This window comes from Oncorhynchus clarkii, chromosome 23, assembly GCF_045791955.1.
Source record: "Oncorhynchus clarkii lewisi isolate Uvic-CL-2024 chromosome 23, UVic_Ocla_1.0, whole genome shotgun sequence".
Classification (NCBI taxonomy): domain Eukaryota; kingdom Metazoa; phylum Chordata; class Actinopteri; order Salmoniformes; family Salmonidae; genus Oncorhynchus; species Oncorhynchus clarkii.
Window position 1 is genome coordinate 40,302,646 of NC_092169.1, and position 26,793 is coordinate 40,329,438.

Here is a 26,793-nt window from a genome sequence, read left to right on the forward strand (position 1 = left end):
ATTTACATGTAGTACTCTACGTATGTGGTCTGGTTATCTATACCTGTAGTACTCTATGTATGTGGTCTGGTTATCTATACCTGTAGTACTCTATGTATGTGGTCTGGTTATCTATACATGTAGTACTCTACGTATGTGGTCTGGTTATCTATACATGTAGTACTCTACGTATGTGGTCTGGTTATCTATACATGTAGTACTCTATGTATGTGGTCTGGTTGTATTGACATGTAGTACTCTATGTATGTGGTCTGGTAATCTTTACATGTAGTACTCTACGTATGTGGTCTGGTTATCTATACCTGTAGTACTCTATGTATGTGGTCTGGTTATCTATACCTGTAGTACTCTATGTATGTGGTCTGGTCTGGTTATCTTTACATGTAGTACTCTATGTATGTGGTCTGGTTATCTTTACATGTAGTACTCTATGTATGTGGTCTTGTCTGGTTATCTTTACATGTAGTACTGTATGTATGTGGTCTGGTCATCTTTACATGTAGTACTCTATGTATGTGGTCTGGTTGTATTTACATGTAGTACTCTACATATGTGGTCTGGTTATCTATACCTGTAGTACTCTATGTATGTGGTCTGGTTAACTATACCTGTAGTACTCTATGTATGTGGTCTGGTTATCTATACATGTAGTACTCTACGTATGTGGTCTGGTTATCTATACATGTAGTACTCTATGTATGTGGTCTGGTCTGGTTATCTATACATGTAGTACTCTATGTATGTGGTCTGGTCTGGTTATCTCTACATGTAGTACTCTATGTATGTGGTCTGGTCTGGTTATCTTTACCTGTAGTACTCTATGTATGTGGTCTGGTTATCTATACCTGTAGTACTCTATGTATCTGGTCTGGTTATCTATACCTGTAGTACTCTATGTATGTGGTCTGGTTGTATTTACATGTAGTACTCTACGTATGTGGTCTGGTTATCTATACATGTAGTACTCTATGTATGTGGTCTGGTCTGGTTATCTATACATGTAGTACTCTATGTATGTGGTCTGGTCTGGTTATCTATACATGTAGTACTCTATGTATGTGGTCTGGTCTGGTTATCTATACATGTAGTACTCTATGTATGTGGTCTGGTCTGGTTATCTTTACATGTAGTACTCTATGTATGTGGTTTGGTTATCTATACATGTAGTACTCTACGTATGTGGTCTGGTTATCTATACATGTAGTACTCTATGTATGTGGTCTGGTCTGGTTATCTATACATGTAGTACTCTATGTATGTGGTCTGGTCTGGTTATCTATACCTGTAGTACTCTATGTATGTGGTCTGGTTATCTATACCTGTAGTACTCTATGTATGTGGTCTGGTTGTATTTACATGTAGTACTCTACGTATGTGGTCTGGTTATCTATACATGTAGTACTCTATGTATGTGGTCTGGTCTGGTTATCTTTACATGTAGTACTCTATGTATGTGGTCTGGTCTGGCTGTATTTACATGTAGTACTCTATGTATGTGGTCTGGTTGTATTTACATGTAGTACTCTATGTATGTGGTCTGGTCTGGTTATCTTTACATGTAGTACTCTATGTATGTGGTCTGGTCTGGTTATCTATACATGTAGTACTCTATGTATGTGGTCTGGTTATCTATACCTGTAGTACTCTATGTATGTGGTCTGGTCTGGTTATATATACATGTAGTACTCTATGTATGTGGTCTGGTTGTATTTACAAGTAGTACTCTACGTATGTGGTCTGGTTATCTATACCTGTAGTACTCTATGTATGTGGTCTGGTCTGGTTATCTATACATGTAGTACTCTATGTATGTGGTCTGGTTATCTATACCTGTAGTACTCTATGTATGTGGTCTGGTCTGGTTATCTATACATGTAGTACTCTATGTATGTGGTCTGGTCTGGTTATCTATACATGTAGTACTATATGTATGTGGTCTGGTTATGTTTACATGTAGTACTCTATGTATGTGGTCTTGTCTGGTTATCTTTACATGCAGTACTCTATGTATGTGGTTTTGTCTGGTTATCTTTACATGTAGTACTCTATGTATGTGGTCTGGTCTGGTTATCTTTACATGTAGTACTGTATGTATGTGGTCTGGTTATCTTTACATGTAGTACTGTATGTATGTGGTCTGGTCTGGTTATCTTTACATGTCGTACTCTATGTATGTGGTCTGGTTATCTATACATGTAGAACTCTATGTATGTGGTCTGGTTATCTTTACATGTAGTACTCTATGTATGTGGTCTGGTTATCTATACCTGTACTACTCTACGTATGTGGTCTGGTTATCTATACATGTAGTACTCTATGTATGTGGTCTGGTCTGGTTATCTATACATGTAGTACTCTACGTATGTGGTCTGGTTATCTATACATGTAGTACTCTACGTATGTGGTCTGGTTATCTTTACATGTAATACTCTACGTATGTGGTCTGGTTATCTATACCTGTAGTACTCTACGTATGTGGTCTGGTTATCTATACCTGTAGTACTCTACGTATATGGTCTGGTTATCTTTACATGTAGTACTCTACGTATGTGGTCTGGTTATCTATACATGTAGTACTCTATGTATATGGTCTGGTCTGGTTATCTATACATGTAGTACTCTATGTATGTGGTCTGGTCTGGTTATCTATACATGTAGTACTCTATGTATGTGGTCTGGTCTGGTTATCTTTACCTGTAGTACTCTATGTATGTGGTCTAGTTGTATTTACATGTAGTACTCTATGTATGTGGTCTGGTCTGGTTATCTTTACATGTAGTACTCTATGTATGTGGTCTGGTTATCTATACATGTAGTACTCTACGTATGTGGTCTTGTTATCTATACATGTAGTACTCTATGTATGTGGTCTGGTTATCTTTACATGTAGTACTCTATGTATGAGGTCTGGTCTGGTTATCTTTACATGTAGTACTCTACGTGTGTGGTCTGGTTATCTATACCTGTAGTACTCTATGTATGTGGTCTGGTTATCTTTACATGTAGTACTCTATGTATGTGGTCTGGTTATCTTTACATGTAGTACTCTATGTATGTGGTCTTGTCTGGTTATCTTTACATGTAGTACTGTATGTATGTGGTCTGGTCTGGTTATCTATACCTGTAGTACTCTATGTATGTGGTCTGGTTATCTATACATGTAGTACTCTATGTATGTGGTCTGGTTGTATTTACATGTAGTACTCTACGTGTGTGGTCTGGTTATCTATACATGTAGTACTCTACATATGTGGTCTGGCTGTATTTGCATGTAGTACTCTATGTATGTGGTCTGGTTGTATTTACATGTAGTACTCTATGTATGTGGTCTGGTCTGGTTATCTTTACATGTAGTACTCTATGTATGTGGTCTGGTTATATATACATGTAGTACTCTACGTATGTGGTCTGGTTATCTATACATGTAGTACTCTATGTATGTGGTCTGGTCTGGTTATCTATACATGTAGTACTCTACGTATGTGGTCTGGTTATCTATAAATGTAGTACTCTATGTATGTGGTCTGGTTATCTATACATGTAGTACTCTATGTATGTGGTCTGGTTGTATTTACATGTAGTACTCTACGTATGTGGTCTGGTTATCTATACATGTAGTACTCTATGTATGTGGTCTGGTCTGGTTATCTATACATGTAGTACTCTACGTATGTGGTCTGGTTATCTATACATGTAGTACTCTACGTATGTGGTCTGGTTATCTATACATGTAGTACTCTATGTATGTGGTCTGGTCTGGTTATCTATACATGTAGTACTCTATGTATGTGGTCTGGTCTGGTTATCTATACCTGTAGTACTCTATGTATGTGGTCTGGTTATCTATACATGTAGTACTCTATGTATGTGGTCTGGTTGTATTTACATGTAGTACTCTACGTGTGTGGTCTGGTTATCTATACCTGTAGTACTCTATGTATGTGGTCTGGTTATCTATACCTGTAGTACTCTACATATGTGGTCTGGCTGTATTTGCATGTAGTACTCTATGTATGTGGTCTGGTTGTATTTACATGTAGTACTCTATGTATGTGGTCTGGTCTGGTTATCTTTACATGTAGTACTCTATGTATGTGGTCTGGTTATATATACATGTAGTACTCTACGTATGTGGTCTGGTTATCTATACATGTAGTACTCTATGTATGTGGTCTGGTTATCTATACATGTAGTACTCTATGTATGAGGTCTGGTCTGGTTATCTATACATGTAGTACTCTACGTATGTGGTCTGGTTATCTATAAATGTAGTACTCTATGTATGTGGTCTGGTTATCTATACATGTAGTACTCTATGTATGTGGTCTGGTTGTATTTACATGTAGTACTCTACGTATGTGGTCTGGTTATCTATACATGTAGTACTCTATGTATGTGGTCTGGTCTGGTTATCTATACATGTAGTACTCTACGTATGTGGTCTGGTTATCTATACATGTAGTACTCTATGTATGTGGTCTGGTTATCTATACATGTAGTACTCTATGTATGTGGTCTGGTTGTATTTACATGTAGTACTCTACGTATGTGGTCTGGTTATCTATACCTGTAGTACTCTATGTATGTGGTCTGGTCTGGTTATCTATACATGTAGTACTCTACGTATGTGGTCTGGTTATCTATACCTGTAGTACTCTATGTATGTGGTCTGGTCTGGTTATCTATACATGTAGTACTCTATGTATGTGGTCTGGTTGTATTTACATGTAGTACTCTATGTATGTGGTCTGGTCTGGTTATCTTTACATGTAGTAGTCTATGTATGTGGTCTGGTTATCTATACATGTAGTACTCTACGTATGTGGTCTGGTTATCTATACATGTAGTACTCTATGTATGTGGTCTGGTCTGGTTATCTATACATGTAGTACTCTATGTATGTGGTCTGGTTATCTATACATGTAGTACTCTATGTATGTGGTCTGGTTATCTATACATGTAGTACTCTATGTATGTGGTCTGGTTGTATTTACATGTAGTACTCTAAGTGTGTGGTCTGGTTATCTATACCTGTAGTACTCTATGTATGTGGTCTGGTTATCTATACCTGTAGTACTCTATGTATGTGGTCTGGTTGTATTTACATGTAGTACTCTACGTATGTGGTCTGGTCTGGTTATCTATACATGTAGTACTCTATGTATGTGGTCTGGTTATCTATACATGTAGTACTCTATGTATGTGGTCTGGTCTGGTTATCTATACATGTAGTACTCTACGTATGTGGTCTGGTTATCTATACATGTAGTACTCTATGTATGTGGTCTGGTTATCTATACATGTAGTACTCTATGTATGTGGTCTGGTTGTATTTACATGTAGTACTCTACGTATGTGGTCTGGTTATCTATACCTGTAGTACTCTATGTATGTGGTCTGGTTATCTATACCTGTAGTACTCTATGTATGTGGTCTGGTTATCTATACATGTAGTACTCTACGTATGTGGTCTGGTTATCTATACATGTAGTACTCTACGTATGTGGTCTGGTTATCTATACATGTAGTACTCTATGTATATGGTCTGGTTATCTATACATGTAGTACTCTATGTATATGGTCTGGTCTGGTTATCTATACATGTAGTACTCTATGTATGTGGTCTGGTCTGGTTATCTATACATGTAGTACTCTATGTATGTGGTCTGGTCTGGTTATCTATACCTGTAGTACTCTATGTATGTGGTCTGGTTATCTATACATGTAGTACTCTATGTATGTGGTCTGGTTGTATTTACATGTAGTACTCTACGTGTGTGGTCTGGTTATCTATACCTGTAGTACTCTATGTATGTGGTCTGGTTATCTATACCTGTAGTACTCTACATATGTGGTCTGGCTGTATTTGCATGTAGTACTCTATGTATGTGGTCTGGTTGTATTTACATGTAGTACTCTATGTATGTGGTCTGGTCTGGTTATCTTTACATGTAGTACTCTATGTATGTGGTCTGGTTATATATACATGTAGTACTCTACGTATGTGGTCTGGTTATCTATACATGTAGTACTCTATGTATGTGGTCTGGTTATCTATACATGTAGTACTCTATGTATGAGGTCTGGTCTGGTTATCTATACATGTAGTACTCTACGTATGTGGTCTGGTTATCTATAAATGTAGTACTCTATGTATGTGGTCTGCTTATCTATACATGTAGTACTCTATGTATGTGGTCTGGTTGTATTTACATGTAGTACTCTACGTATGTGGTCTGGTTATCTATACATGTAGTACTCTATGTATGTGGTCTGGTCTGGTTATCTATACATGTAGTACTCTACGTATGTGGTCTGGTTATCTATACATGTAGTACTCTATGTATGTGGTCTGGTTATCTATACATGTAGTACTCTATGTATGTGGTCTGGTTGTATTTACATGTAGTACTCTACGTATGTGGTCTGGTTATCTATACCTGTAGTACTCTATGTATGTGGTCTGGTCTGGTTATCTATACATGTAGTACTCTACGTATGTGGTCTGGTTATCTATACCTGTAGTACTCTATGTATGTGGTCTGGTCTGGTTATCTATACATGTAGTACTCTATGTATGTGGTCTGGTTGTATTTACATGTAGTACTCTATGTATGTGGTCTGGTCTGGTTATCTTTACATGTAGTACTCTATGTATGTGGTCTGGTTATCTATACATGTAGTACTCTACGTATGTGGTCTGGTTATCTATACATGTAGTACTCTATGTATGTGGTCTGGTCTGGTTATCTATACATGTAGTACTCTATGTATGTGGTCTGGTCTGGTTATCTATACCTGTAGTACTCTATGTATGTGGTCTGGTTATCTATACATGTAGTACTCTATGTATGTGGTCTGGTTATCTATACATGTAGTACTCTATGTATGTGGTCTGGTTGTATTTACATGTAGTACTCTAAGTGTGTGGTCTGGTTATCTATACCTGTAGTACTCTATGTATGTGGTCTGGTTATCTATACCTGTAGTACTCTATGTATGTGGTCTGGTTGTATTTACATGTAGTACTCTACGTATGTGGTCTGGTCTGGTTATCTATACATGTAGTACTCTATGTATGTGGTCTGGTTATCTATACATGTAGTACTCTATGTATGTGGTCTGGTCTGGTTATCTATACATGTAGTACACTACGTATGTGGTCTGGTTATCTATACATGTAGTACTCTATGTATGTGGTCTGATTATCTATACATGTAGTACTCTATGTATGTGGTCTGGTTGTATTTACATGTAGTACTCTACGTATGTGGTCTGGTTATCTATACCTGTAGTACTCTATGTATGTGGTCTGGTTATCTATACCTGTAGTACTCTATGTATGTGGTCTGGTTATCTATACATGTAGTACTCTACGTATGTGGTCTGGTTATCTATACATGTAGTACTCTACGTATGTGGTCTGGTTATCTATACATGTAGTACTCTATGTATGTGGTCTGGTTGTATTGACATGTAGTACTCTATGTATGTGGTCTGGTAATCTTTACATGTAGTACTCTACGTATGTGGTCTGGTTATCTATACCTGTAGTACTCTATGTATGTGGTCTGGTTATCTATACCTGTAGTACTCTATGTATGTGGTCTGGTCTGGTTATCTTTACATGTAGTACTCTATGTATGTGGTCTGGTTATCTTTACATGTAGTACTCTATGTATGTGGTCTTGTCTGGTTATCTTTACATGTAGTACTGTATGTATGTGGTCTGGTCATCTTTACATGTAGTACTCTATGTATGTGGTCTGGTTGTATTTACATGTAGTACTCTACATATGTGGTCTGGTTATCTATACCTGTAGTACTCTATGTATGTGGTCTGGTTAACTATACCTGTAGTACTCTATGTATGTGGTCTGGTTATCTATACATGTAGTACTCTACGTATGTGGTCTGGTTATCTATACATGTAGTACTCTATGTATGTGGTCTGGTCTGGTTATCTATACATGTAGTACTCTATGTATGTGGTCTGGTCTGGTTATCTCTACATGTAGTACTCTATGTATGTGGTCTGGTCTGGTTATCTTTACCTGTAGTACTCTATGTATGTGGTCTGGTTATCTATACCTGTAGTACTCTATGTATCTGGTCTGGTTATCTATACCTGTAGTACTCTATGTATGTGGTCTGGTTGTATTTACATGTAGTACTCTACGTATGTGGTCTGGTTATCTATACATGTAGTACTCTATGTATGTGGTCTGGTCTGGTTATCTATACATGTAGTACTCTATGTATGTGGTCTGGTCTGGTTATCTATACATGTAGTACTCTATGTATGTGGTCTGGTCTGGTTATCTATACATGTAGTACTCTATGTATGTGGTCTGGTCTGGTTATCTTTACATGTAGTACTCTATGTATGTGGTTTGGTTATCTATACATGTAGTACTCTACGTATGTGGTCTGGTTATCTATACATGTAGTACTCTATGTATGTGGTCTGGTCTGGTTATCTATACATGTAGTACTCTATGTATGTGGTCTGGTCTGGTTATCTATACCTGTAGTACTCTATGTATGTGGTCTGGTTATCTATACCTGTAGTACTCTATGTATGTGGTCTGGTTGTATTTACATGTAGTACTCTACGTATGTGGTCTGGTTATCTATACATGTAGTACTCTATGTATGTGGTCTGGTCTGGTTATCTTTACATGTAGTACTCTATGTATGTGGTCTGGTCTGGCTGTATTTACATGTAGTACTCTATGTATGTGGTCTGGTTGTATTTACATGTAGTACTCTATGTATGTGGTCTGGTCTGGTTATCTTTACATGTAGTACTCTATGTATTTGGTCTGGTCTGGTTATCTATACATGTAGTACTCTATGTATATGGTCTGGTTATCTATACATGTAGTACTCTATGTATGTGGTCTGGTCTGGTTATCTATACATGTAGTACTCTATGTATGTGGTCTGGTCTGGTTATCTTTACCTGTAGTACTCTATGTATGTGGTCTGGTTATCTATACCTGTAGTACTCTACGTATGTGGTCTGGTTATCTATACATGTAGTACTCTATGTATGTGGTCTGGTTATCTTTACATGTAGTACTCTATGTATGTGGTCTGGTCTGGCTGTATTTACATGTAGTACTCTATGTATGTGGTCTGGTTGTATTTACATGTAGTACTCTATGTATGTGGTCTGGTCTGGTTATCTTTACATGTAGTACTCTATGTATTTGGTCTGGTTATCTATACATGTAGTACTCTACGTATGTGGTCTGGTTATCTATACATGTAGTACTCTATGTATGTGGTCTGGTTATCTTTACATGTAGTACTCTATGTATGTGGTCTGGTCTGGCTGTATTTACATGTAGTACTCTATGTATGTGGTCTGGTTGTATTTACATGTAGTACTCTATGTATGTGGTCTGGTCTGGTTATCTTTACATGTAGTACTCTATGTATGTGGTCTGGTTATCTATACATGTAGTACTCTACGTATGTGGTCTGGTTATCTATACATGTAGTACTCTACGTATGTGGTCTGGTTATCTATACATGTAGTACTCTATGTATATGGTCTGGTTATCTATACATGTAGTACTCTATGTATATGGTCTGGTCTGGTTATCTATACATGTAGTACTCTATGTATGTGGTCTGGTCTGGTTATCTATACATGTAGTACTCTATGTATGTGGTCTGGTCTGGTTATCTATGCATGTAGTACTCTACGTATGTGGTCTGGTTATCTATACATGTAGTACTCTACGTATGTGGTCTGGTTATCTATACATGTAGTACTCTATGTATATGGTCTGGTCTGGTTATCTATACATGTAGTACTCTATGTATGTGGTCTGGTCTGGTTATCTATACACGTAGTACTCTATGTATGTGGTCTGGTCTGGTTATCTTTACCTGTAGTACTCTATGTATGTGGTCTGGTTATCTATACCTGTAGTACTCTATGTATGTGGTCTGGTTATCTATACCTGTAGAACTCTATGTATGTGGTCTGGTTGTATTTACATGTAGTACTCTATGTATGTGGTCTGGTCTGGTTATCTTCACATGTAGTACTCTATGTATGTGGTCTGGTTGTATTTACATGTAGTACTCTATGTATGTGGTCTGGTCTGGTTATCTTTACATGTAGTACTCTATGTATGTGGTCTGGTTATCTATACATGTAGTACTCTACGTATGTGGTCTGGTTATCTTTACATGTAGTACTCTATGTATGTGGTCTGGTTATCTATACATGTAGTACTCTACGTATGTGGTCTGGTTATCTATACATGTAGTACTCTACGTATGTGGTCTGGTTATCTATACATGTAGTACTCTATGTATATGGTCTGGTTATCTATACATGTAGTACTCTATGTATATGGTCTGGTCTGGTTATCTATACATGTAGTACTCTATGTATGTGGTCTGGTCTGGTTATCTATACATGTAGTACTCTATGTATGTGGTCTGGTCTGGTTATCTATGCATGTAGTACTCTACGTATGTGGTCTGGTTATCTATACATGTAGTACTCTACGTATGTGGTCTGGTTATCTATACATGTAGTACTCTATGTATATGGTCTGGTCTGGTTATCTATACATGTAGTACTCTATGTATGTGGTCTGGTCTGGTTATCTATACACGTAGTACTCTATGTATGTGGTCTGGTCTGGTTATCTTTACCTGTAGTACTCTATGTATGTGGTCTGGTTATCTATACCTGTAGTACTCTATGTATGTGGTCTGGTTATCTATACCTGTAGAACTCTATGTATGTGGTCTGGTTGTATTTACATGTAGTACTCTATGTATGTGGTCTGGTCTGGTTATCTTCACATGTAGTACTCTATGTATGTGGTCTGGTTGTATTTACATGTAGTACTCTATGTATGTGGTCTGGTCTGGTTATCTTTACATGTAGTACTCTATGTATGTGGTCTGGTTATCTATACATGTAGTACTCTACGTATGTGGTCTGGTTATCTATACATGTAGTACTCTACGTATGTGGTCTGGTTATCTATACATGTAGTACTCTATGTATATGGTCTGGTTATCTATACATGTAGTACTCTATGTATATGGTCTGGTCTGGTTATCTATACATGTAGTACTCTATGTATGTGGTCTGGTCTGGTTATCTATACATGTAGTACTCTATGTATGTGGTCTGGTCTGGTTATCTATGCATGTAGTACTCTACGTATGTGGTCTGGTTATCTATACATGTAGTACTCTACGTATGTGGTCTGGTTATCTATACATGTAGTACTCTATGTATATGGTCTGGTCTGGTTATCTATACATGTAGTACTCTACGTATGTGGTCTGGTTATCTATACATGTAGTACTCTATGTATATGGTCTGGTTATCTATACATGTAGTACTCTATGTATGTGGTCTGGTCTGGTTATCTATACATGTAGTACTCTATGTATGTGGTCTGGTCTGGTTATCTTTACCTGTAGTACTCTATGTATGTGGTCTGGTTATCTATACCTGTAGTACTCTATGTATGTGGTCTGGTTATCTATACCTGTAGTACTCTATGTATGTGGTCTGGTTGTATTTACATGTAGTACTCTATGTATGTGGTCTGGTCTGGTTATCTTTACATGTAGTACTCTATGTATGTGGTCTGGTTATCTATACATGTAGTACTCTACGTATGTGGTCTGGTTATCTATACATGTAGTACTCTATGTATGTGGTCTGGTTATCTTTACATGTAGTACTCTATGTATGTGGTCTGGTCTGGCTGTATTTACATGTAGTACTCTATGTATGTGGTCTGGTTGTATTTACATGTAGTACTCTATGTATGTGGTCTGGTCTGGTTATCTTTACATGTAGTACTCTATGTATGTGGTCTGGTTATCTATACATGTAGTACTCTACGTATGTGGTCTGGTTATCTATACATGTAGTACTCTACGTATGTGGTCTGGTTATCTATACATGTAGTACTCTATGTATATGGTCTGGTTATCTATACATGTAGTACTCTATGTATATGGTCTGGTCTGGTTATCTATACATGTAGTACTCTATGTATGTGGTCTGGTCTGGTTATCTATGCATGTAGTACTCTACGTATGTGGTCTGGTTATCTATACATGTAGTACTCTACGTATGTGGTCTGGTTATCTATACATGTAGTACTCTATGTATATGGTCTGGTCTGGTTATCTATACATGTAGTACTCTATGTATGTGGTCTGGTCTGGTTATCTATACATGTAGTACTCTATGTATGTGGTCTGGTCTGGTTATCTTTACCTGTAGTACTCTATGTATGTGGTCTGGTTATCTATACCTGTAGTACTCTATGTATGTGGTCTGGTTATCTATACCTGTAGAACTCTATGTATGTGGTCTGGTTGTATTTACATGTAGTACTCTATGTATGTGGTCTGGTCTGGTTATCTTTACATGTAGTACTCTATGTATGTGGTCTGGTTGTATTTACATGTAGTACTCTATGTAGGTGGTCTGGTCTGGTTATCTTTACATGTAGTACTCTATGTATGTGGTCTGGTTATCTATACATGTAGTACTCTACGTATGTGGTCTGGTTATCTATACATGTAGTACTCTACGTATGTGGTCTGGTTATCTATACATGTAGTACTCTATGTATATGGTCTGGTTATCTATACATGTAGTACTCTATGTATATGGTCTGGTCTGGTTATCTATACATGTAGTACTCTATGTATGTGGTCTGGTCTGGTTATCTATACATGTAGTACTCTATGTATGTGGTCTGGTCTGGTTATCTTTACCTGTAGTACTCTATGTATGTGGTCTGGTTATCTATACCTGTAGTACTCTATGTATGTGGTCTGGTTATCTATACCTGTAGAACTCTATGTATGTGGTCTGGTTGTATTTACATGTAGTACTCTATGTATGTGGTCTGGTCTGGTTATCTTTACATGTAGTACTCTATGTATGTGGTCTGGTCTGGTTATCTTTACATGTAGTACTCTATGTATGTGGTCTGGTTATCTATACATGTAGTACTCTACGTATGTGGTCTGGTTATCTATACATGTAGTACTCTATGTATGTGGTCTGGTTATCTTTACATGTAGTACTCTATGTATGAGGTCTGGTCTGGTTATCTTTACATGTAGTAATCTACGTGTGTGGTCTGGTTATCTATACCTGTAGTACTCTATGTATGTGGTCTGGTTATCTATACCTGTAGTACTCTATGTATGTGGTCTGGTTATCTTTACATGTAGTACTCTATGTATGTGGTCTGGTTATCTTTACATGTAGTACTCTATGTATGTGGTCTTGTCTGGTTATCTTTACATGTAGTACTGTATGTATGTGGTCTGGTCTGGTTATCTTTACATGTAGTACTCTATGTATGTGGTCTGGTTATCTATACATGTAGTACTCTACGTATGTGGTCTGGTTATCTATACATGTAGTACTCTATGTATGTGGTCTGGTCTGGTTATCTATACATGTAGTACTCTATGTATGTGGTCTGGTCTGGTTATCTATACCTGTAGTACTCTATGTATGTGGTCTGGTTATCTATACATGTAGTACTCTATGTATGTGGTCTGGTTGTATTTACATGTAGTACTCTACGTGTGTGGTCTGGTTATCTATACCTGTAGTACTCTATGTATGTGGTCTGGTTATCTATACCTGTAGTACTCTACATATGTGGTCTGGCTGTATTTGCATGTAGTACTCTATGTATGTGGTCTGGTTGTATTTACATGTAGTACTCTATGTATGTGGTCTGGTCTGGTTATCAATACCTGTAGTACTCTATGTATGTGGTCTGGTCTGGTTATCTATACATGTAGTACTCTATGTATGTGGTCTGGTTGTATTTACATGTAGTACTCTATGTATGTGGTCTGGTCTGGTTATCTTTACATGTAGTACTCTATGTATGTGGTCTGGTTATCTATACATGTAGTACTCTACGTATGTGGTCTGGTTATCTATACATGTAGTACTCTACGTATGTGGTCTGGTTATCTATACATGTAGTACTCTATGTATATGGTCTGGTTATCTATACATGTAGTACTCTATGTATATGGTCTGGTCTGGTTATCTATACATGTAGTACTCTATGTATGTGGTCTGGTCTGGTTATCTATGCATGTAGTACTCTACGTATGTGGTCTGGTTATCTATACATGTAGTACTCTACGTATGTGGTCTGGTTATCTATACATGTAGTACTCTATGTATATGGTCTGGTCTGGTTATCTATACATGTAGTACTCTATGTATGTGGTCTGGTCTGGTTATCTATACATGTAGTACTCTATGTATGTGGTCTGGTCTGGTTATCTTTACCTGTAGTACTCTATGTATGTGGTCTGGTTATCTATACCTGTAGTACTCTATGTATGTGGTCTGGTTATCTATACCTGTAGAACTCTATGTATGTGGTCTGGTTGTATTTACATGTAGTACTCTATGTATGTGGTCTGGTCTGGTTATCTTTACATGTAGTACTCTATGTATGTGGTCTGGTTGTATTTACATGTAGTACTCTATGTAGGTGGTCTGGTCTGGTTATCTTTACATGTAGTACTCTATGTATGTGGTCTGGTTATCTATACATGTAGTACTCTACGTATGTGGTCTGGTTATCTATACATGTAGTACTCTACGTATGTGGTCTGGTTATCTATACATGTAGTACTCTATGTATATGGTCTGGTTATCTATACATGTAGTACTCTATGTATATGGTCTGGTCTGGTTATCTATACATGTAGTACTCTATGTATGTGGTCTGGTCTGGTTATCTATACATGTAGTACTCTATGTATGTGGTCTGGTCTGGTTATCTTTACCTGTAGTACTCTATGTATGTGGTCTGGTTATCTATACCTGTAGTACTCTATGTATGTGGTCTGGTTATCTATACCTGTAGAACTCTATGTATGTGGTCTGGTTGTATTTACATGTAGTACTCTATGTATGTGGTCTGGTCTGGTTATCTTTACATGTAGTACTCTATGTATGTGGTCTGGTCTGGTTATCTTTACATGTAGTACTCTATGTATGTGGTCTGGTTATCTATACATGTAGTACTCTACGTATGTGGTCTGGTTATCTATACATGTAGTACTCTATGTATGTGGTCTGGTTATCTTTACATGTAGTACTCTATGTATGAGGTCTGGTCTGGTTATCTTTACATGTAGTAATCTACGTGTGTGGTCTGGTTATCTATACCTGTAGTACTCTATGTATGTGGTCTGGTTATCTATACCTGTAGTACTCTATGTATGTGGTCTGGTTATCTTTACATGTAGTACTCTATGTATGTGGTCTGGTTATCTTTACATGTAGTACTCTATGTATGTGGTCTTGTCTGGTTATCTTTACATGTAGTACTGTATGTATGTGGTCTGGTCTGGTTATCTTTACATGTAGTACTCTATGTATGTGGTCTGGTTATCTATACATGTAGTACTCTACGTATGTGGTCTGGTTATCTATACATGTAGTACTCTATGTATGTGGTCTGGTCTGGTTATCTATACATGTAGTACTCTATGTATGTGGTCTGGTCTGGTTATCTATACCTGTAGTACTCTATGTATGTGGTCTGGTTATCTATACATGTAGTACTCTATGTATGTGGTCTGGTTGTATTTACATGTAGTACTCTACGTGTGTGGTCTGGTTATCTATACCTGTAGTACTCTATGTATGTGGTCTGGTTATCTATACCTGTAGTACTCTACATATGTGGTCTGGCTGTATTTGCATGTAGTACTCTATGTATGTGGTCTGGTTGTATTTACATGTAGTACTCTATGTATGTGGTCTGGTCTGGTTATCAATACCTGTAGTACTCTATGTATGTGGTCTGGTCTGGTTATCTATACATGTAGTACTCTATGTATGTGGTCTGGTTGTATTTACATGTAGTACTCTATGTATGTGGTCTGGTCTGGTTATCTTTACATGTAGTACTCTATGTATGTGGTCTGGTTATCTATACATGTAGTACTCTACGTATGTGGTCTGGTTATCTATACATGTAGTACTCTATGTATGTGGTCTGGTCTGGTTATCTATACATGTAGTACTCTATGTATGTGGTCTGGTCTGGTTATCTATACCTGTAGTACTCTATGTATGTGGTCTGGTCTGGTTATCTTTACATGTCGTACCCTATGTATGTGGTCTGGTTATCTATACATGTAGAACTCTATGTATGTGGTCTGGTTATCTTTACATGTAGTACTCTATGTATGTGGTCTGGTTATCTATACCTGTACTACTCTACGTATGTGGTCTGGTTATCTATACATGTAGTACTCTATGTATGTGGTCTGGTCTGGTTATCTATACATGTAGTACTCTACGTATGTGGTCTGGTTATCTATACATGTAGTACTCTACGTATGTGGTCTGGTTATCTTTACATGTAGTACTCTACGTATGTGGTCTGGTTATCTATACCTGTAGTACTCTACGTATGTGGTCTGGTTATCTATACCTGTAGTACTCTATGTATGTGGTCTGGTCTGGTTATCTATACATGTAGTACTCTACGTATGTGGTCTGGTTATCAATACCTGTAGTACTCTATGTATGTGGTCTGGTCTGGTTATCTATACATGTAGTACTCTATGTATGTGGTCTGGTTATCTTTACATGTAGTACTCTATGTATGAGGTCTGGTCTGGTTATCTTTACATGTAGTACTCTACGTGTGTGGTCTGGTTATCTATACCTGTAGTACTCTATGTATGTGGTCTGGTTATCTATACCTGTAGTACTCTATGTATGTGGTCTGGTTATCTTTACATGTAGTACTCTATGTATGTGGTCTGGTTATCTTTACATGTAGTACTCTATGTATGTGGTCTTGTCTGGTTATCTTTACATGTAGTACTGTATGTATGTGGTCTGGTCTGGTTATCCTTACATGTAGTACTCTATGTATGTGGTCTGGTTATCTATACATGTAGTACTCTACGTATGTGGTCTGGTTATCTATACATGTAGTACTCTATGTATGTGGTCTGGTCTGGTTATCTATACATGTAGTACTCTATGTATGTGGTCTGGTCTGGTTATCTATACCTGTAGTACTCTATGTATGTGGTCTGGTTATCTATACATGTAGTACTCTATGTATGTGGTCTGGTTGTATTTACATGTAGTACTCTACGTGTGTGGTCTGGTTATCTATACCTGTAGTACTCTATGTATGTGGTCTGGTTATCTATACCTGTAGTACTCTACATATGTGGTCTGGCTGTATTTGCATGTAGTACTCTATGTATGTGGTCTGGTTGTATTTACATGTAGTACTCTATGTATGTGGTCTGGTCTGGTTATCTTTACATGTAGTACTCTATGTATGTGGTCTGGTTATATATACATGTAGTACTCTACGTATGTGGTCTGGTTATCTATACATGTAGTACTCTATGTATGTGGTCTGGTCTGGTTATCTATACATGTAGTACTCTACGTATGTGGTCTGGTTATCTATAAATGTAGTACTCTATGTATGTGGTCTGGTTATCTATACATGTAGTACTCTATGTATGTGGTCTGGTTGTATTTACATGTAGTACTCTACGTATGTGGTCTGGTTATCTATACATGTAGTACTCTATGTATGTGGTCTGGTCTGGTTATCTATACATGTAGTACTCTACGTATGTGGTCTGGTTATCTATACATGTAGTACTCTACGTATGTGGTCTGGTTATCTATACATGTAGTACTCTATGTATGTGGTCTGGTCTGGTTATCTATACATGTAGTACTCTATGTATGTGGTCTGGTCTGGTTATCTATACCTGTAGTACTCTATGTATGTGGTCTGGTTATCTATACATGTAGTACTCTATGTATGTGGTCTGGTTGTATTTACATGTAGTACTCTACGTGTGTGGTCTGGTTATCTATACCTGTAGTACTCTATGTATGTGGTCTGGTTATCTATACCTGTAGTACTCTACATATGTGGTCTGGCTGTATTTGCATGTAGTACTCTATGTATGTGGTCTGGTTGTATTTACATGTAGTACTCTATGTATGTGGTCTGGTCTGGTTATCTTTACATGTAGTACTCTATGTATGTGGTCTGGTTATATATACATGTAGTACTCTACGTATGTGGTCTGGTTATCTATACATGTAGTACTCTATGTATGTGGTCTGGTTATCTATACATGTAGTACTCTATGTATGTGGTCTGGTCTGGTTATCTATACATGTAGTACTCTACGTATGTGGTCTGGTTATCTATAAATGTAGTACTCTATGTATGTGGTCTGGTTATCTATACATGTAGTACTCTATGTATGTGGTCTGGTTGTATTTACATGTAGTACTCTACGTATGTGGTCTGGTTATCTATACATGTAGTACTCTATGTATGTGGTCTGGTCTGGTTATCTATACATGTAGTACTCTACGTATGTGGTCTGGTTATCTATACATGTAGTACTCTATGTATGTGGTCTGGTTATCTATACATGTAGTACTCTATGTATGTGGTCTGGTTGTATTTACATGTAGTACTCTACGTATGTGGTCTGGTTATCTATACCTGTAGTACTCTATGTATGTGGTCTGGTCTGGTTATCTATACATGTAGTACTCTACGTATGTGGTCTGGTTATCTATACCTGTAGTACTCTATGTATGTGGTCTGGTCTGGTTATCTTTACATGTAGTACTCTATGTATGTGGTCTGGTTATCTATACATGTAGTACTCTACGTATGTGGTCTGGTTATCTATACATGTAGTACTCTATGTATGTGGTCTGGTCTGGTTATCTATACATGTAGTACTCTATGTATGTGGTCTGGTCTGGTTATCTATACCTGTAGTACTCTATGTATGTGGTCTGGTTATCTATACATGTAGTACTCTATGTATGTGGTCTGGTTATCTATACATGTAGTACTCTATGTATGTGGTCTGGTTATCTATACCTGTAGTACTCTATGTATGTGGTCTGGTTATCTATACCTGTAGTACTCTATGTATGTGGTCTGGTCGTATTTACATGTAGTACTCTATGTATGTGGTCTGGTCTGGTTATCTTTACATGTAGTACTCTATGTATGTGGTCTGGTTATATATACATGTAGTACTCTATGTATGTGGTCTGGTCTGGTTATCTTTACATGTAGTACTCTATGTATGTGGTCTGGTTATATATACATGTAGTACTCTATGTATGTGGTCTGGTTATCTATACATGTAGTACTCTATGTATGTGGTCTGGTTATCTATACCTGTAGTACTCTATGTATGTTGTCTGGTCTGGTTATCTATACATGTAGTACTCTATGTATGTGGTCTGGTCTGGTTATCTATACATGTAGTACTCTATGTATGTGGTCTGGTTATGTTTACATGTAGTACTCTATGTATGTGGTCTGGTTATCTTTACATGTAGTACTCTATGTATGTGGTCTTGTCTGGTTATCTTTACATGCAGTACTCTATGTATGTGGTTTTGTCTGGTTATCTTTACATGTAGTACTCTATGTATGTGGTCTGGTCTGGTTATCTTTACATGTAGTACTGTATGTATGTGGTCTGGTTATCTTTACATGTAGTACTGTATGTATGTGGTCTGGTCTGGTTATCTTTAAATGTAGTACTGTATCTATGTGGTCTGGTTATCTATACATGTAGAACTCTATGTATGTGGTCTGGTTATCTTTACATGTAGTACTCTATGTATGTGGTCTGGTTATCTATACCTGTACTACTCTACGTATGTGGTCTGGTTATCTATACATGTAGTACTCTATGTATGTGGTCTGGTCTGGTTATCTATACATGTAGTACTCTACGTATGTGGTCTGGTTATCTATACATGTAGTACTCTACGTATGTGGTCTGGTTATCTTTACATGTAGTACTCTACGTATGTGGTCTGGTTATCTATACCTGTAGTACTCTACGTATGTGGTCTGGTTATCTATACCTGTAGTACTCTACGTATATGGTCTGGTTATCTTTACATGTAGTACTCTACGTATGTGGTCTGATTATCAATACATGTAGTACTCTATGTATGTGGTCTGGTCTGGTGATCTTTACATGTAGTACTCTATGTATGTGGTCTGGTTATCTTTACATGTAGTACTCTATGTATGTGGTCTGGTTATCTTTACATGTAGTACTCTATGTATGTGGTCTGGTCTGGTTATCTATACATGTAGTACTCTATGTATGTGGTCTGGTCTGGTTATCTATACATGTAGTACTCTATGTATGTGGTCTGGTCTGGTTATCTATACCTGTAGTACTCTATGTATGTGGTCTGGTTTGGTTATCTATACCTGTAGTACTCTATGTATGTGGTCTGGTTGTATTTACATGTAGTACTCTATGTATGTGGTCTGGTTGTATTTACATGTAGTACTCTATGTATGTGGTCTGGTTATCTATACATGTAGTACTCTATGTATGTGGTCTGGTCTGGTTATCTTTACATGTAGTACTCTATGTATGTGGTCTGGTTATCTATACATGTAGTACTCTACGTATGTGGTCTGGTTATCTATACATGTAGTACTCTATGTATGTGGTCTGGTTATCTATACCTGTAGTACTCTATGTATGTGGTCTGATCTGGTTATCTTTACATGTAGTACTCTATGTATGTGGTCTGGTTATCTTTACATGTAGTACTCTATGTATGTGGTCTGGTCTGGTTATCTTTACATGTAGTACTCTATGTATGTGGTCTGGTTATGTTTACATGTAGTACTGTATGTATGTGGTCTGGTCTGGTTATCTTTACATGTCGTACTCTATGTATGTGGTCTGGTTATCTATACATGTCGAACTCTATGTATGTGGTCTGGTTATCTATACATGTAGTACTCTATGTATGTGGTCTGGTCTGGTTATCTATACATGTAGTACTCTACGTATTTGGTCTGGTTATCTATACATGTAGTACTCTACGTATGTGGTCTGGTTATCTTTACATGTAGTACTCTACGTATGTGGTCTGGTTATCTATACCTGTAGTACTCTACGTATGTGGTCTGGTTATCTATACCTGTAGTACTCTACGTATATGGTCTGGTTATCTTTACATGTAGTACTCTACGTATGTGGTCTGATTATCAATACATGTAGTACTCTATGTATGTGGTCTGGTCTGGTGATCTTTACATGTAGTACTCTATGTATGTGGTCTGGTTATCTTTACATGTAGTACTCTATGTATGTGGTCTGGTTATCTTTACATGTAGTACTCTATGTATGTGGTCTGGTCTGGTTATCTATACATGTAGTACTCTATGTATGTGGTCTGGTCTGGTTATCTATACATGTAGTACTCTATGTATGTGGTCTGGTCTGGTTATCTATACCTGTAGTACTCTATGTATGTGGTCTGGTTTGGTTATCTATACCTGTAGTACTCTATGTATGTGGTCTGGTTATCTATACATGTAGTACTCTATGTATGTGGTCTGGTTGTATTTACATGTAGTACTCTATGTATGTGGTCTGGTTGTATTTACATGTAGTACTCTATGTATGTGGTCTGGTTATCTATACATGTAGTACTCTATGTATGTGGTCTGGTCTGGTTATCTTTACATGTAGTACTCTATGTATGTGGTCTGGTTATCTATACATGTAGTACTCTACGTATGTGGTCTGGTTATCTATACATGTAGTACTCTATGTATGTGGTCTGGTTATCTATACCTGTAGTACTCTATGTATGTGGTCTGATCTGGTTATCTTTACATGTAGTACTCTATGTATGTGGTCTGGTTATCTTTACATGTAGTACTCTATGTATGTGGTCTGATCTGGTTATCTTTACATGTAGTACTCTATGTATGTGGTCTGGTTATCTTTACATGTAGTACTCTATGTATGTGGTCTGGTCTGGTTATCTATACATGTAGTACTCTATGTATGTGGTCTGGTCTGGTTATCTTTACATGTAGTACTCTATGTATGTGGTCTGGTTATGTTTACATGTAGTACTGTATGTATGTGGTCTGGTCTGGTTATCTTTACATGTCGTACTCTATGTATGTGGTCTGGTTATCTATACATGTAGAACTCTATGTATGTGGTCTGGTTATCTATACATGTAGTACTCTATGTATGTGGTCTGGTCTGGTTATCTATACATGTAGTACTCTACGTATTTGGTCTGGTTATCTATACATGTAGTACTCTACATATGTGGTCTGGTTATCTATACATGTAGTACTCTATGTATGTGGTCTGGTCTGGTTATCTTTACATGTAGTACTCTATGTATGTGGTCTGGTCTGGTAATCTTTACATGTAGTACTCTATGTATGTGGTCTGGTTATCTATACCTGTAGTACTCTATGTATGTGGTCTGGTCTGGTAATCTTTACATGTAGTACTCTATGTATGTGGTCTGGTTATCTATACCTGTAGTACTCTATGTATGTGGTCTGGTCTCGTAATCTTTACATGTAGTACTCTATGTATGTGGTCTGGTTATCTACACATGTAGTACTCTATGTATGTGGTCTGGTTATCTATACATTTAGTACTCTACGTATGTGGTCAGGTTATCTATACCTGTAGTACTCTATGTATGTGGTCTGGTCTGCGATAGCGGCCAAATCTACTTTCGTCATGTCCCAGTCAGGCAGGCCCAACAGCTGTTTGATGACGTTGTCAGCCATCTGCTGCATGAAGCGTAGGGTCTGTACGTAGTCTCCCCGCGTAGCGAAGATCTCATCCAGCCTCGCCAGGTGCTGCTTCAGACCACTCTCCATGCTACCCATGGTGCCCGTCACCTGGAGGAGGAGGAGAGATGGAGAGGAGGAAAGGGGGAGAGGAGAAGGGGATAGGAGAAGAGGGGGAGAGGAGGAAGAGAAGAGGGGGAGAGGAGGAAGAGGAGAAGAGGGGGAGAGGAGGAAGAGAGGCAGTGGAAAGGGGGAGAGGAGGAAGAGAGGGAGAGGAGAAGAGGGGGAGAGGAGGAAGAGAGGCAGAGGAAAGGGGGAGAGGAGGAAGAGAGGGAGAGGAAAGGGGGAGAGGAGAAGAGGAGGAGAGGAAGAGAGGTGTCAGTACACACAGAATATTCAGTTCATTTACATATGATTAGCAAGAGTTAAGTTCTGTCCCAAATGACACCCTATTCTCTATTTAGTACACAAATTTTTACCAGGACCCATTGGGGATTTATGTGAATATTACAGGGCAGGCTTGACAATGAAGGAGTTTTAGAGGTTTAATACACTATGGAAGTGACACAGCATTTTCCAGGAAGTAGCCTTGTAGGTTTGTAACTTTTATAGGCTTTTTGAATCGCCTTCAATGGGCAAAAACTTTGCACAATGGTCTTCAGCGCAAAGAAAATCTTAAAATGCTGTAAAAGTATCTTAAAACAATGGCGTTTTCATGTTATGATATAATCGTCAGGCCCATTGAAACGATTGGGGGACAGGACCCGGAAGTATGATGCAGGACGTCACCTGCACAGCATATTCAGGAGATGTTGGTTCTATAGGGATAACTTTATTCTGTTACTTTGGGATCACCATGGTGGTTTGTAAAACAATATTTCCCAGCTAATTCTAGGCTAATGTGGAAATAGACTTCACACAGTTTACTACATACTTAAACTGCGTAATCATACTGCTGCAAATGAGGTGTAGCAACCAGGGCAGAACCCTCCTTGAAACACACAAACAACCAAGAGAATTCTAAACTTCCTGCTACTCACAATTTTCTGTAACACTTTTATTTACACCAAATTGGCCAAACACACATTAGATTAAAGGGGTACGAAGACTGCATCCAAAATGGCACCCTATTTCCTATATAGTCCACTACTTCTGACTATTTATGTAAAAGTAGCACACATCTGGTGCCAGTTGGGATGTGGAGCATGATTACACTACCACTTCACTCCCCACTTAATTACAACATGCTTCCAGGGTTGTTGACTGGGAAAGGTTTTTCAGAGACAGCAACATCCTGGTATTTGATAATTAAAAAGGGCAATAAATGCTTCCATTCAGCCCTAGGTACTTGGCATTCAGTGGGAGTACCAACCACTCATATTGCTTGTGTTTGTGGAGGAGGGGACAGTGCTGTGGTTTAGTTCTGGGGGGCTGCTGGGTGGACGTAATGAGGTAGTTTGGTATTCACTGTGTGTGGAGTCCTCACTCACTACTGCCTTTGGCTATGGGGGGTAGAGAGAAAGAACGAGAGGAATTAAGAAATTAAGGGAAATAAGAATGAGGGAGAGACAAAGGGAGAGAGAGACATAAATAAATAGAGTGTGAGAGTAAAAGAAGGAAAGAAAGTAAGAGAAGGAAAAAGGAGGGAAAGATAGAAGGAAAGAAAGAAGGAAAAGAAAGTGAAAGAAGGAAAAGAAAGTTAAAGAAAGAGAGGAAGAAAGTGAGAGAAAGTGAGAGAAAGAAAGAGAGAAAGTGAGAGAAAGTGAGAGAAAGAAAGTGAGAGAAAGAAAGTGAGAGCACGAGAGAAAAATTAAAGCAAAAGAGAAGAGGACCCACTGGAAGAAGATAAAGCTGGTCAGAAGGTTGGTTCAGGGAGTTAAGGTGACATTGGCAGATACAGCACAAATACATTATGCTACACCGATCAGGACAGTACCATGAGGCCTAATGCTACACCGATCAGGACAGTACCATGAGGCCTAATGCTACACCGATCAGGACAGTACCATGAGGCCTAATGCTACACCGATCAGGACAGTACCATGAGGCCTAATGCTACACCGATCAGGACAGTACCATGAGGCCTAATGCTACACCGATCAGGACAGTACCATGAGGCCTACTGTACACTGATCCGGACAGCACCATGAGGCCTACTGCTACACCGATCAGGACAGTACCATGAGGCCTAATGCTACACCGATCAGGACAGTACCATGAGGCCTAATGCTACACCGATCAGGACAGTACCATGAGGCCTACCGCTACACCGATCAGGACAGTACCATGAGGCCTAATGCTACACCGATCAGGACAGTACCATGAGGCCTAATGCTACACCGATCAGGACAGTACCATGAGGCCTACCGCTACACCGATCAGGACAGTACCATGAGGCCTAATGCTACACCGATCAGGACAGTACCATGAGGCCTACCGCTACACCGATCAGGACAGTACCATGAGGCCTAATGCTACACCGATCAGGACAGTACCATGAGGCCTAATGCTACACCGATCAGGACAGTACCATGATGCCTAATGCTACACCGATCAGGACAGTACCATGAGGCCTAATGCTACACCGATCAGGACAGTACCATGAGGCCTAATGCTACACCGATCAGGACAGTACCATGAGGCCTACTGCTACACCGATCAGGACAGTACCAAGAGGCCTACTGCTACACCGATCAGGACAGTACCAAGAGGCCTACTGCTACACCGATCAGGACAGTACCATGAGGCCTACTGTAGACCGATCAGGACAGTACCATGAGGCCTACTGCTACACCGATCAGGACAGTACCATGAGGCTTACTGCTACACCGATCAGGACAGTACCATGAGGCCTACTGCTACACCGATCAGGACAGTACCATGAGGCCTACTGCTACACCGATCAGGACAGTACTATGAGGCCTACTGCTACACCGATCAGGACAGTACCATGAGGCCTACTGTAGACCGATCAGGACAGTACCAAGAGGCCTACTGCTACACCGATCAGGACAGTACCATGATGCCTACTGCTACACCGATCAGGACAGTACCATGAGGCCTACTGCTACACCGATCAGGACAGTACCATGAGGCCTACTGCTACACCGATCAGGACAGTACCATGAGGCCTACTGCTACACCGATCAGGACAGTACCATGAGGCCTACTGCTACACCGATCAGGACAGTACCATGAGGCCTACTGTAGACCGATCAGGACAGTACCAAGAGGCCTACTGCTACACCGATCAGGACAGTACCATGAGGCCTACTGCTACACCGATCAGGACAGTACCATGAGGCCTACTACTACACCGATCAGGACAGTACCATGAGGCCTACTGCTACACCGATCAGGACAGTACCATGAGGCCTACTGCTACACCGATCAGGACAGTACCATGAGGCCTACTGTACACCGATGAGGACAGTGCCATGAGGCCTACAGCAGACTGATCCGGACAGCACCATGAGGCCTACTGCTACACCGATCAGGACAGTACCATGAGGCCTACTGTACACCGACCAGGACAGTACCATGAGGCCTACTGCTACACCGATCAGGACAGTACCATGAGGCCTAATGTACACCGATCAGGACAATAGCATGAGGCCTACTGCTACACTGATCAGGACAGTACCATGAGGCCTACTGCTACACTGATCAAGACAGTACCATGAGGCCTACTGTACACTGATCAGGACAGCACCATGAGGCCTACTGCTACACTGATCAGGACAGTACCATGAGGCCTACTGCTACACTGATCAAGACAGTACCATGAGGCCTACTGCTACACTGATCAGGACAGTACCATGAGGCCTGCTGCTACAATGATCAGGACAGTACCATGAGGCCTACTGTAGACTGATCAGGACAGTACCATGAGGCCTACTGCTACACTGATCAGGACAGTACCATGAGGCCTACTGTAGACTGATCAGGACAGTACCATGAGGCCTACTGCTACACTGATCAGGACAGTACCATGAGGCCTACTGCTACACTGACAGGACAGTACCATGATGCCTACTGCTACACTGATCAGGACAGTACCACGAGGCCTACTGCTACACTGATCAGGACAGTACCA

General features: G+C 39.1%; 1 protein-coding gene across 1 annotated transcript in view; it reads right to left on the reverse strand.

Annotated features, from left to right (window-relative positions):
• Positions 1-26,793, reverse strand: part of LOC139381559 (protein tweety homolog 2-like) — a 211,374-nt gene that overhangs the window by 109,278 nt on the left and 75,303 nt on the right. The window contains exon 4 of the mRNA XM_071125194.1: positions 22,588-22,808. Within this exon, the coding sequence (XP_070981295.1) occupies positions 22,588-22,808 (221 nt within the window). The remainder of the gene's footprint in view (positions 1-22,587; positions 22,809-26,793) is intronic.